Source organism: Oncorhynchus masou, chromosome 10 (genome assembly GCF_036934945.1).
Source record: "Oncorhynchus masou masou isolate Uvic2021 chromosome 10, UVic_Omas_1.1, whole genome shotgun sequence".
In the NCBI taxonomy this organism is placed as follows: Eukaryota; Metazoa; Chordata; class Actinopteri; order Salmoniformes; family Salmonidae; genus Oncorhynchus; species Oncorhynchus masou.
Window position 1 is genome coordinate 33,766,249 of NC_088221.1, and position 13,732 is coordinate 33,779,980.

A 13,732-nucleotide genomic window follows, 5' to 3' on the forward strand; every position below is an offset into this window, starting at 1 on the left:
AGTATATTATTTTGGGCCACTGTTGATGTTTCAAATCTAAAAATCTTTGTATAATTACATTTTAGAACCCGCTAGAATCTTAGAGAAAGCCGCATCCATCAACGTGACTTCAGGGGAATCAGCAACCTTGGAATGCACAATTGCAGGAAGCCCAGATCTTAAAGTGAAATGGCTCCAAAATGGAAAGGAGATTACAGGAGGTCGAAAATATAAAATCACTCTTAAAGACAATGTAGCCATCTTAAAGATTGTTGCGGCAGAGAAAGGAGGCACATGTGAATACACGATGGAAGTGTCCAACCGCGTCGGAAAAGATCAGTGCTCTTGTTCAGTCACAGTGCTAGGTTTGTTTTGTAGTTTATGCTTTTTCCATATTTACGACTTGAGGAACCACAAGAATGTTATAATGAAACAAGTTATATTCCCCTCAACAGATCGTGTTCTTCCACCATCTTTCACAAAAAATCTTAAGAAAGTTGATGGAAATATTGGTAACAACATTACTATGGAGAGCAAAGTATCTGGATCTCAGCCCATGTCCATCTCTTGGTACAAAGACGATAAAGAAATAACGTCTGGACAGAAATATCAACTTGAAATGAAAGAAACCACGGCTACATTGGGAATAACCCAAATAGAAAAGTGTGATGAGGGAGTATATACATGTCGGGCAACAAATTCTGCTGGATTTAAAGAGAGCAGTGGAACCTTATGTGTTAAAGGTTAGAATAACTATACTTAGTATAATAGTGTTACATTATTTGGCCATAATGAAGCTGAACGAACACATTCACATTTTGTCTCTTCCAAACTGATTTTAGAACCTCCGATCTTCACATTAAAACCTGACAACCAAGATGTCGTACCAGGATCTACTGTTGTCTTGAAGTCTGCTTTCACTGGATCAGCTCCTCTTACTGTTAAGTGGTTCAGAGAGGACAAGGAGATAACCACTAGAGGCGCAAGTTTTATCAAGAAAGACGCTTCTTCAAGTTTCTTGGAACTTCACTCAGTGAAACCCAGTGACTCGGCTAACTACACTTGCCAAGTGGCCAATGATGCCGGGAAGGTGGCATGCTCTGCAGTCTTGTTTGTGAAAGGTGCCTTTTCTTTGATCAATTATGTATATTTTTTGCACAGCTTTTCTTGATGTTACTGTCTTTTGAAGTAATTGTTATCATCAATTATTTCCAGAACCTCCTCAGTTTTCAATGAGGCTTGAGCCATTAAAACTGGTGAAAAATGGACAACCACTTACATTGACGTGCAAAGTCACTGGCAGTCCTGTGATCAATGTTAAGTGGCTTAAGAATGAGACTGAAATCACTTCAAATGATAAATGCAGACTGTCCTTCACTGACTCAGTTGCTTCACTTGATATTGTGAACTGCTCTGTTGATGATAGTGGAGATTATGTTTGTGTGGCATCAAGTGATGCTGGTAGTGACCACTGCGGCAGCACAGTTACAGTCAAAGGTGTGTATTCAGTATTCACTGTTACAGTTTATCTGTACTATGTTATTGTCTGTGTAGAATAATAACTTTATTTTATCTTTGTTGTAGAACCTCCCATGTTTGTGACAGCTTTTGAGTCCAAAGAAGTTGTGAAAGGGTCTGATGTTATATTCGAAGGAGTTATTTCAGGCTCAGCTCCATTTGAAATATCTTGTTATCGGGACACCAAGCAGATCAGAAATGACAAAAGGCATAAGATAAATATACAAGATGGTGTAGTCACTCTTCAGATTCTTAAATGTGAGTCTGGGGATGCTGGAAAATACCAATGTAACATAGAAAATGAAGTTGGGAAGACAACATGTGATTGCCAAATTACATTAAAAGGTTGGTTAAAATTCTACATTATATAAATATACTATAGCTATCTGCATTTGATAGACTGTGACCTGTTGTTATTATTGAATTATATCTTGACATGTATGGTCTTCCTTCAATAGAACCACCCTCGTTTGTACAGAAAATAGAGAACATCAGTTCTTTAGTTGGCTCAGAGATTTCTATGCAGTGCACTTTAAAGGGATCACTGCCCATGACTGTATCATGGATAAAGGAGGATCATGAAGTTAAAGAAGGCGAACATATAAAGATATCTTATGAGACCAGAACGGCAGTGTTAACTTTAAGAAACACTCAGATGAAACATGGTGGAAAATATATTTGTCAGGCACAGAATGAGGCTGGAAGTCAGAAATGTCTTGCCACGCTTACAGTCAAAGGTTGGTTGGATATTTAGGTCTTTAACTTTTGCAATTTATATTTTCTTTTTATCATAGTATTGTACTATTTAATAGTGGATTGTTCATTTAATATTTTGTTTATCACAGAACCTGCAAATATTACTGAGCAAGCCAAGTCTATCAGTGTAACAACAGGAGATCCAGCTACTCTTGAATGCAGGTTCTCAGGATCTAAAGTCCTCAAAGCCATGTGGCTGAAGGGTGGAAGAGAGCTGACATCAGGTCAAAGATACAAAGTACAGAGCAGAGATAAGAGCTCTGTTCTGAAGATACTCTCTACAGAGAAAAGTGATAGTGGTGAATACACCTTTGAGGTTTCAAATGATGTTGGAAGCAGCACCTGTGAGGCTTCAATCACTGTTCTAGGTTTGTTGATCAGTGGATCATTTTTATTTGAATCAATCTTAAATGTATGTATACCCCGCTGTCTTACAGTGTACAACTACTCACCATATACTATTTACTTTTATGATAGATCAAACTATTAAACCATCTTTCACAAGAAGACTGGAGAAAATGGAGAGTATCAAAGGATCTTTTGCCCACTTGGAGTGTCTTGTGTCTGGATCCCTGCCAATATCTGTACTCTGGTACAAAGATGAGAAGGAGATCAAGAGCGATGAGAAACACAAATGCACATTCTTTGAGAACTCGGCATTTCTAGAAATTAGTCGTCTTGATAGTGCTGACAGTGGCGGCTATACCTGCATTGCTAGTAATAAGGCAGGCAAAGACCAGTGTTCTGGTGCCTTGCTTGTGAAAGGTTTGTTAGCTTTGGATTGTCTTTTGATGTTAGATACAGTGTATATCCAGTATATTGGAAGGTAACAGCAACTTTGACAATGCACATCTTCCCCTTTCATCAACAGAACCGCCATCTATTCTAGAAAAACCTGAATCAATGGATGTTTTGCCTGGATCAAAGGTTCAGTTTAATGTCCTTTCGTCTGGCACGCCACCCTTGACCATGAAATGGTTTAAAGACAAGAAGGAGATCTTATCAAGCTCGGATTGCTCTGTGATTAAAGATTACAACTCTACCTCACTGGAGCTCTTCTTTGCCAAAACGTCAGACTGTGGAAACTATGTCTGTGAAATACATAATGACGTCGGCTCTGATGTTTGCCAGGCAACGCTCTTTGTCAAAGGTTGGCATTGACCTTCAACTTACCTTTGTTAATATAATTGGGCATTTTTATTGACGTTAATATGTATTTACGAATAGTTAATCTTTTTTGCAGAACCTCCCAGTTTCCTTGAAAAACCTGACAAATTATCAGTTGTGAAACTTAGAGAAAATAAACACTTTGAGTGCCATATTGGTGGCACTCCAGAAATACAAGTGCACTGGTTCAGAGATGGGAAGGAGATAAGTCGTAGTGACAAATACAAAATGTTCTTCGTTAAGTCTGTGGCGAGCTTAGAGATAATTGGTGCTGATGCCAATGACAGTGGAGTATACTTCTGTGAGGCCCGTAATGAGGCAGGCAGTGAGAGCTGCAGCATGGAGTTAGCCGTGAAAGGTTGGTTTAGCCTACTTCCAGTCTTTTGAGCCAGTAATTCAACATTTTACTCAGATGTTTATTGACACAATCCCCCCACTCATTTAAACCTGCTTCCTTATTTCAGAGCCCCCAGCATTTATTGGAGAGTTAACGCCTGTTGAAGTCGTGAAGGGCTCTATGACTGTCTTTGAATGCCAAGTGGCAGGAACTGGTCCATTTGAGGTTACATGGCACAAAGATAAAAAGCAGATCAAAACCAATAAGAAGCATGCAATTTATGAATATGGTAATGTCATGAGCCTGAAAATACAGGAATGTGATGCTTTAGATGTTGGTGGTTATCAGTGCACAGTTTCAAATGAGGTGGGAAGCTGTTCGTGTAGCACCACAATGTCTATGAAAGGTTAGTCACTTATGATGATCATTATTTCTCTAAGTCAATTTTCACATTGAAAATGTCAGCATTTTCAATTTATAATTCTGATGAAATGTTTTCTTCACATTAGTGCGACCGTCTTTCGTAAAGAAGATGGAAAATGCTTCCTCTGTTTTGGGGAGTGTCGCTACATTTCAGTGTGTTGTGATGGGATCGCCATCTCTGTCTGTACAATGGAAAAAAGATGAGAACTGGATCTTGGTAGATCCTAAAACTGAAAGGATCTTTGAAAATAATGTGGCAACTCTAAGGATTCCGATCTGTGAGGCCTGTCACAGTGGAAAATATACCTGCCAGGTTGCAAATGAGGCTGGACAGGACAAGTGCTTTGCAACCCTGATGGTGCAAGGTGTGTCTTTGCTTGATTTAAATGATGATCAAGTTTAACATTTTGAAGTTGATCGTTACATTTGTAGCTAATCCTCATGTCTGCTTGTTTGTATTTTAGAACCACCTAAGATTATAGAAAAACCAGAGGTGATAAATGTCACTCTAGGTGATGCAGTCAGTTTGGAGTGCAAAGTCTCTGGCACCCCTGAGATCAAAGTAAAGTGGACAAAAGATGGAATAGAACTCACACCCAGCAGGCAAAATAAACTTAACTTTGAGAATAACCTCAGTAGTTTGAAGATTCAGTCTGCACAACTGGAAGATGCAGGGGATTACCTGTTTGAGGCGACAAACTCTGTTGATACCTGCAGCTGCAAGGTTAAATTGATTGTCGTAGGTCAGTGCAAAATTACTGTGAATTTCTCAGTTCTAAAAACATTTGGAATACTTAAGTCGATTTTACTCTCCATTGCTAATGGATTTTTGTTGTTGTTTTGAAACAGAACAAGTCATTGCGCCTACATTCATCAAGAAATTAATGGAGACTCAGGAGGTTTTGGGCTCTGTAGTTTATATGGAATGCAAAGTCGCTGGTTCTTTGCCAATATCAGTGCAATGGACCAAAGACGGCAGTGTCCTTGCAAGTAAAACCAAGTATCAGTTAGAGCAGAAAGACAACACTGTGTCTTTGGAAATTAAGAATTTTGAGGAAGAGGATACAGGGGAGTACTTGTGTAAAATCACAAACAAAGCTGGAAGTAGTGATTGCAGTGGTGCATTAAAAGCAAAAGGTCAGAGTCATACTTTTAGTTTTTACTTTTACTCTTAAATCTTACTCTTACATTTCTCTAGGCACCAGTTGATGAACTCGTCTCTCATTTAATCTTTCTTCCAATGGTTTTTAGTGCCACCAAGCTTTGTATCTGAACCTGAGTCCCAGGCTGTCATTCCCAAAGCCACTGTACACTTACAGGGTGTATTTCAAGGAACACCTCCTTTTACAGTCAAATGGTTCAAGGATGACACTGAACTGATAACTGGACCGTCATGTTCAGTTGGACTGGAAGGATTATCTTCCTTCTTAGATCTTTACTCAGTTGGATTTTTGCAAAGTGGAACGTACTCTTGCCAAGTTAGCAATGACGCTGGCACTGTGAAGTGTACAACCAATGTATTGGTGAAAGGTTGGATTATACTCTTTTTTGCCACCCTTCATTTATTTAATTCCATCTCTTTTTTTCATTTTCATCGCTCCTTCATCACTCTGCCTATAACCCATGCGTAACTATTTTTTTTCAGGGTTGTCTTTCTATGTAATATAACAAATGTATTCTTCCATCTAGCAAACCATTGGCTTCCTCCCATCATCATCCCATTCTTTGTTGCTGATCATTTTTCAATCCTTGAAGTTCTCCAAATTCTAACTTCATATTCTTGGGCTTTGCAGAACCTCCTGAATTCGTACTGAAATTGCCACATACAACGTTCGTGAAGCAGGGCGAGCCACTCCATCTTGAATGCAAAGTTACAAGTGCGCCCTCTCTGCGAATGCAGTGGTACAAAAATGACAATAAGATAACAGATGGTGACAACTGTAGAACTTCATTTGTTGACTCAATGGCAGTCCTTGAGCTGTGCTCCACAAGATCTGCTGATGATGGAGTATACACCTGTGAGGCACAGAATGATGCTGGGGCTGTAAACTGCAGCACCATCATCACAGTGCAAGGTCAGCCACTGTAAAGGGACATTGCCTTTTGCAGTTAATTCATTCTTTATAGCATGAACCTGAATGTATGATTCCTCCTCCCTTTCACTGACAGTGACTTATTTTTGACATTGCCTTTTGCAGTTTATTGTCTGTGTTATGATGTCAGGTTTTCCTTTAAAATAGTTGCAGCATGAACCTCAATGTATAATTATTCCTTGACTTTCCCACCCTTTTTAAATTCCATTGATTGTGTTTAATGGTCATTACTTACACCAATCACAGTTAGCATGGACTAAAAAGCATGATCCTTTGAAGCCCTCTTTTCTCTTCTGATTGCCAATGTCCACTTGCTTGGGTAGATGCAACTTGTTTGCCCTGGAATCTTGAAACCTGCTTGCCCTGGAATATTTAACTTTAATGAAACTGATCGGCCAATTGTGTTGTTTTTAGATCCACCAAGTTTCATGAAAGTACCGAAACCTGTAGAGGGGATCAAGGGAAAAGATGCTATGCTATACTGTGAACTGAATGGCACAGAACCCTTTAAGATAATCTGGTACAAAGACAAAAAGCCACTTAAGGAAAGCAGGAAATATAAGATGATGAATGAGAGTAGCTCTGCCACTCTCCATATTCTTGCAGTGGACCCCTCAGATGTTGGTGAATATGAGTGCGGGGTCACAAACAAAGTAGGATATGAAACATGCCATACAACAGTTACGCTCAGAGGTCAGTAAACTATATCTTCAATGGATATTCAACATATCTTAGTTATATTCATACATACAACATTACCAATATGATTGCTTCTCCTCACCACAATCAAACCTTTCTCACTATTCAGAAGCACCTGTTTTCGTGAAGAAACTGGTAAACCAGTCAGTCAAATTGGGTGAAGAAGTCACTCTGATGGCCACCGTCAAAGGCTCTCAGCCTATAACTGTGTCTTGGGTGCAAGATAAGGATCATGTTCTTAGGGATGGAGACAACCGGAAAATCACATTTGAGAACAGCGTGGTCACCCTGAAGGTCTTTAAGGCTGACCAAACCACAGGTGGCAAATATACCTGCCAACTCAAAAATGATTCCGGAGTTGTGGAATGTGTTTCCAACCTCACTGTTTTAGGTTTGTAGGACTCCATGTCCCCACTCAATGAAGATTACATTGACATACATTTGGTAAGTTTCTGCTTTCTAAATATGAAGTGTGGTCCTACTTAATTTTCAGAACCGGCTACCATTGTGGATAGCCCAGAGTCATTCAATGTCAAGGCAGGTGATTCAGCAACTCTTGAAGTCACCGTAGCCGGAACACCAGAATTGAAATCTAAGTGGTTCAAGGACGGTGTCGAGCTCTCCTCTGGCACCAAGCATAAGATAACCTTCTCAAAGAATATCTCCAGCCTGAAAGTCCTGTCGACAGAGAGCGTTGATACAGGAGAATACAAATGTGAGGTCAAAAATGAGGTTGGCAGTGTTTCCTGCAAGACAACCCTCACTGTCCTAGGTTGGTACCACTAGTATCATACCTTCCGATTAATTCAATTTGATATTTATAATCCATTGCCATTTTATTACATTTACAATCCGTCATTACTTATTATTTTTTAAACAGATAAAAAGATTCCACCCACATTCATCAGGAAACTGAGAGACACCCATACTATTGTTGGTAAACCTGGTGAAATGGAATGCAAAGTTGCAGGTTCTCCACCTTTCACTATCTCTTGGCACCACATTGATCAGGAGATCAAGAGTGGACCAAATCACGAGATTATTTGCAGTGACAACACCTGCAAAGTTAAACTGCCAACTCTTAAGTTGTCAGACTCTGGAAAATACACATGCAAAGCCGTTAACACAGCAGGAGCCAGTGAAACAAGTGCTTCTATGATTGTACAAGGTCAGTAGATATGTAGACTTGTCAGCATGGATTTTTATCCTATGGAGAAAAATAAATCCAACATGAGAAGTGATGTGTTTCCGAAAGAGAATACTTACGCTATGCAACATTTCTTTTTTCTTATTAAGAACCTCCATCCTTTGTGGAAAAACCTCAGGCAAAGGAAGCTCTGCCTGGTGCAAATGTAACATTTTCAGCAACAGTCCATGGAAGTGCCCCACTGAAACTTAAATGGTTCAGGGGCACCAGGGAAATTGTGTCTGGAAAGGGCTGTGAAATTGCTCTCCAGGGCAATGCAGCTACTTTGGAGCTATACAAAGTGGCCAAATCAGATGCTGGAGAGTATACATGCCAGATTATTAATGATGCTGGGAAGGAAAGTTGCCCAGTTAATCTGTTCATGAAAGGTTAGTTAACATGGTAATGAATTCTGAAATTACAATTTTTCTTCATGCATATTCTAACATACCGAAACTACAGCGATGTTACTGATTTGACTATTGCTCCTCCCAGAACCAGTACAGTTTGTGAAGAAGCTGAAGGACATGTCTTCTGAAAAGGGGAAACCTTTGAAACTTGAATGCACATACAATGGAACTCCCAAAATATTTGTTACTTGGTTGAAAGATGGGAAACAGCTCTATGCCTCTTATCAGTATAACGTGTTGACCACAGAGACTTCCTGCGTCTTGGAAGTACTCAATAGCGATAGCATGACTGCAAGTGGGAAATACTCTTGCGAAGTTACCAATGGAGTTGGAACTGATATCTGCCATGCTCAAGTGACCTTATTAGGTAAAAGCATCTCAATTCATTCATATGCATTCAATCATATCCATTTGATACTTTTTTTATTTAACCATTTTTATCTGTCACTTTAGAACGACCATTCTTTGTTGAGGAACTGGAACCAATGGAAGTCACTTCTGGTGATCCAGTTTGCTTGAAATGCCGCATTGGAGGAACCCCTGATATTAGTGTGTCCTGGTTCAAAGCTGACGGAAAGCTTTGTGCTACCAATACTTGCCAAATGGCATTTTCAAATGGCATTGCGACTTTGATACTAAGCAAACCGTCAAAGGTTGATACTGGTGAATACACATGCAAAGCTGAGAACAGAATTGGATCTGCCTCAAACAGCTGCCGCTTATCAGTGAAAGGTGATGCTCGTCTTAGTTTTCTTTGCTTGCTTCATTTTTACCTTCACAAATGTTATGCATGGTAACAAATGTAAACATGCCTTCTGTTTAATTGCTCCATTCTAGATGTCAAAACACCACCTTCCTTCCCCAAGAAACTTACTAGTCTTGAACAGGCTGTAGGACAGCCAGTCATATTTGAGTGTCGTGTTGTAGGATCCTCTCCTTTAGAAGTCTCCTGGCTAAAAGACAATGGATCTTTAAAAAATGATGGAGAATACTTAATGTCTTATGATGATAACACTGCTGCCCTAAAAATTGCACGAGGTGAAATGAAACACTCTGGGGAATACACTTGTATAGCTACAAATAGTGTTGGAACTGCATCTTGTAAAGCTAAACTCGAGCTTCAAATTCAAGGTTGGTTGATTTTTTTACAGATTTCCTGTTCTTGCCAAAGTCTTTTATCGTTAAAAGTATGGCTTCGATAAGCTACAGCAAATACTACCACTGTGTTTGTGTTGAAATAGTATTTTTTCATGCACAAACCATCCTAATAACAGTGATGTAACATAACTGCACTATTGTTCCTCTCAGAACCAGTACACTTCATCAAGAAGCTGGCAGACATTTCAGTTGTCAAGGGCAAACATTTGAAACTCGAATGCACATACTCTGGAACGCCCAGCATATTTGTCACCTGGCTGAAGGATGGGAAACAACTCTATGCCTCTTATCAGTATACTGTGACAACCACAGACACCCACTCTATGTTGGACGTCCTTAACAGTGACAGTTTTGAGGCAGCTGGGAAATACTCTTGCGAAGTTACCAATGGAGCCGGAACTGATATCTGTCATTGTCAAGTAAAAATAGGTACAAATCTTTTAAAAATCTTCTTACATGTATTTCTTATACATGTTTCAGGTACAGTATTTGATTACTAGTTGTGCAAGGTACAGTAAACACTAGGAGGCTGTATGGTTATCATTACTCATTTTTGTAATTTGTTGTATATATGGTTACCATTACTCATTTTTGTAATTTGTTGTATATATGGTTACCATTACTCATTTTTGTAATTTGTTGTATATATGGTTACCATTACTCATTTTTGTAATTTGTTGTATATATGGTTACCATTACTCATTTTTGTAATTTGTTGTATATATGGTTACCATTACCTTGCAATATTTTTGTATTTCCTGTTATTTCAGTACGGTTCCAGAAAAAAAATATGCGTGAATGCTTACAAATAATATTCGTTATCTACATCTTGCTATAGTGCACCTTATATTTTGATTCAAGGACATCATTTTTATAATTCAACCTATTGATGTATAATTTATTTTGTCACTAGAGCGCAAAATCTCCCCCAACTTCACCAAGAAGCCTGCAGAGACAATGGAAGATACAGAGGGTCATTTGGTGAAGATTGAGGGTCGTTTATCTGGATCTCAACCCATTGACATCGTTTGGTCCAAGAATCACAGTGAAATTCACGCCTCTGATAAGTACAAAATGGAATTCAAGAGCAACATGGCCATGCTGTATATCAAGAGCTCCCAACTCTCAGACAGTGGTGCTTATACCTGCACAGCCACCAATGAAGCTGGTAGTGCCTCCTACCAAGTGTCACTTAACATTTCAGGTACGTATCTTTGTGTGTATTGTCATATTATATTTGTATGCAGTATGTTGCATCACTAGTCAACATTTTTGTGCATGCTTCCATGAAAAAAATCTTTGTTGTTCACTAAACATCACCAGAACACAAGAAGGGCCCAGTATTCGACATCCCTCTCAAACCTGTGACTGTAAACGAGGGTGAGAACCTGAAGCTTAGCTGCCATGTCCATGGAGCCCCTCCTCTGAAGATTAATTGGTTGAAGGAAAGGAAGGAGATAAAATCCTCCACAAACTGTAGAGTTGTTTTTTCTGATGGCACTGCCTCTTTGGAGGTCCTCCGCACATCGAAAACAGATGCAGGGGACTATCTCTGCAAGGCTACCAACGATGTTGGAAGTGAATTTGCAAGGTCCAGAGTGACAATTAGAGGTAACAAGGTCATATTGTGCAAAAGTATTTACTTGACATTCCTATGTTGTATACTGTTGCTGCAATTTGACATGTCATTGTGATATTCCCTCTGGGCAGCTGCTTGACTGAAATTCTGTTTGATTTCAGAAAAAGAAGTCAAACCTGAGGCCACTGCTGCAGCCCCAGCTCCAGCTCCAGCAAAGACTCCAACAAAGAGATTTGACAACTTGTTCTTTGTAGATGAGCCCCAGAGTGTCAATGTAACAGAGAGTAAGTATGATTAACTTATTCTCAATTACACATTTACCTCAACATCCTTAGAAAATGCTTTACTGTGCGTGTGCATGATGCCAACTTTATGTTGTTTCTGACTCACAGAGGGCACTGCAACTTTCATTGCCAAAGTTGGAGGTGATCCTATTCCTAACGTGAAATGGATGAAGGGCAAGTGGAGACAGATCACTCATGGTGGTCGCATCACTATTGAGCAGAAAGGCCCAGATGCCAAGTTGGAGATCAGAGAAATAACCAAATCTGACTCCGGACAGTACAGATGTGTTGCAACTAACAAAGCAGGAGAAATAGAATGCAGCACCGACCTGAATGTTGACGAAAGGAAAGACACTGGGGGAGGAGATGGAGACTTCAGAGCAAAACTGAAGAAGTATGTGTAGTTGTAAAGAAATATGTAATGCCACCAAAAACTTTAACATCTAATGAAAGACACTTGAAATTATTTGTACTACTATATATATCCCTCTCTTCCCACATAGGACACCATCCAAACAGAAAAGTCCAAAGAAGGAGGGAGAGATTGACCTCGTGGAGATTCTTAGGGGTGTGGACCCCAAAGACTATGAAAAAGTTGTTAGAGAATACGGAATCACTGACTACCGTTGTCTTCTTCAGGCCATTGAGCAGCTGAAGAGGGAGAAAGAAGCGGAAAGTGGAACACCGGTAAGAAAATAAATGATTGAAATGGCCTATCTAGGACTAAGCATGGCTCGGCATTGGCACTGGCCCAGGAAAGGTTTCACCCTACAGGGAAGTAAGTCATCCAGGATAACTTGCTGCCCACCACAGCTTTTTCATAAGCTGTTCTTGGGGCAGCAAAAACTACTCTGCTTTTATGGATTTATCATAATGTTGAGCCCTGCTGTAAATAACTCTTTATTGTGAGTATGATATATTATTATAACTATCAATTTTTCTGATCCAGGAAACTGAGCATGGAGGAGAATCTAAGGATACGGCCAGGTTTATGGCTGAGTTGCAATCAAGAATGCAGGCCGAGGTACTAAATGTTCCTAAAATATTAAGTGTTGGAACTATCTGAATACGTCCACTAAAATGTGTTAGGTTAGACAGAATATCCACTGATAAAAATACTTTTTATCTACAGCCTGTCACTCTGATGAGTGACATCGAAGACCAAGATACCACTCCATTAAGCACAGCAACCTTTGAGTGTGACATCAAGATCAACTACCCTGAGATCACCCTGTCCTGGTACAAGGGAACTCAGAAGCTTGACAACAATGACAAATATGAAATCAGCATTGTTGGTGACCGTCACATCTTGAAGATCAAGCAGTGTCAAACCAAAGACCAGGGCAACTACCGTGTTGTATGTGGCCCACATATCTCCAGCGCCAAATTGACCGTTGGGGGTAGGTACTCATTTATGTTTTTTGAGTCCTCATGAAAGAGATGTACAGTATTGTTTATACTAAGAATTGATCTATTTCTTATTCCCATACTAATTTACAGATGGAGATCAACAAGGTAAGGGACCATAGTTTGAACAAATAGTTTGGATTTAGGATATCATTTAGTTTGCCTCCAGGATATCACTTACTAACCTCTTTGCTGCTCGTATTGTACATGTCTTTGTTTGTTAGATTGTTCTTGTTTTTTATGTTTGACTTCTTTATGTTTTACTGCATTTAACATAGATTCACTTCGATATTTAAGATCCCACTTAAGAATCACAATTATATTTGTAATAAATAATTTTAAGAAAGGATGTAACACTTAAGATAAAAAATGTTACTCATAGTTTTAAACAAAACCAAACTGCCAACGCTAAGAGTGATTCCCATGATCTGCTTTTAGCTGGCATAATTCACTTCACCAAACGCATCCGGAGCATTGAAGTGAATGAGAACCAATCTGCTACCTTCGAATGCGAGTTGTCCTTCGACAATGCTATCGTTACATGGTACAAAGACACGTGGGGACTTAAAGAGAGCCCAAAGTATAACTTCAGAAGTGAAGGCCGACGACACTTTATGACCATCCGCAATATAACCTCTGATGATGAAGGTGTGTAGATTTGAGTCAAGCAAATGTACTTTATAGTCGTACAAATACAAATATAATCATGAGAAACTCAGCCATCTTCATTACTAAT

General features: G+C 39.4%; 1 protein-coding gene across 1 annotated transcript in view; it reads left to right on the forward strand.

The window, feature by feature from the left end:
- Positions 1 to 13,732, forward strand: part of LOC135546847 (titin-like) — a 170,130-nt gene that overhangs the window by 33,375 nt on the left and 123,023 nt on the right. The window contains 33 exon segments of the mRNA XM_064975419.1: positions 66 to 344; positions 435 to 722; positions 822 to 1,100; positions 1,195 to 1,476; positions 1,564 to 1,842; positions 1,956 to 2,234; positions 2,343 to 2,621; positions 2,731 to 3,018; positions 3,125 to 3,403; positions 3,497 to 3,778; positions 3,885 to 4,163; positions 4,267 to 4,545; positions 4,645 to 4,923; positions 5,030 to 5,317; positions 5,432 to 5,710; positions 5,974 to 6,255; positions 6,688 to 6,966; positions 7,082 to 7,363; positions 7,466 to 7,744; positions 7,853 to 8,140; positions 8,269 to 8,547; positions 8,654 to 8,935; positions 9,022 to 9,300; positions 9,406 to 9,699; positions 9,877 to 10,155; positions 10,640 to 10,930; positions 11,050 to 11,337; positions 11,467 to 11,589; positions 11,698 to 11,983; positions 12,093 to 12,276; positions 12,539 to 12,613; positions 12,722 to 12,993; positions 13,412 to 13,644. Of these exon segments, the coding sequence (XP_064831491.1) occupies positions 66 to 344; positions 435 to 722; positions 822 to 1,100; positions 1,195 to 1,476; positions 1,564 to 1,842; positions 1,956 to 2,234; positions 2,343 to 2,621; positions 2,731 to 3,018; positions 3,125 to 3,403; positions 3,497 to 3,778; positions 3,885 to 4,163; positions 4,267 to 4,545; positions 4,645 to 4,923; positions 5,030 to 5,317; positions 5,432 to 5,710; positions 5,974 to 6,255; positions 6,688 to 6,966; positions 7,082 to 7,363; positions 7,466 to 7,744; positions 7,853 to 8,140; positions 8,269 to 8,547; positions 8,654 to 8,935; positions 9,022 to 9,300; positions 9,406 to 9,699; positions 9,877 to 10,155; positions 10,640 to 10,930; positions 11,050 to 11,337; positions 11,467 to 11,589; positions 11,698 to 11,983; positions 12,093 to 12,276; positions 12,539 to 12,613; positions 12,722 to 12,993; positions 13,412 to 13,644 (8,793 nt within the window).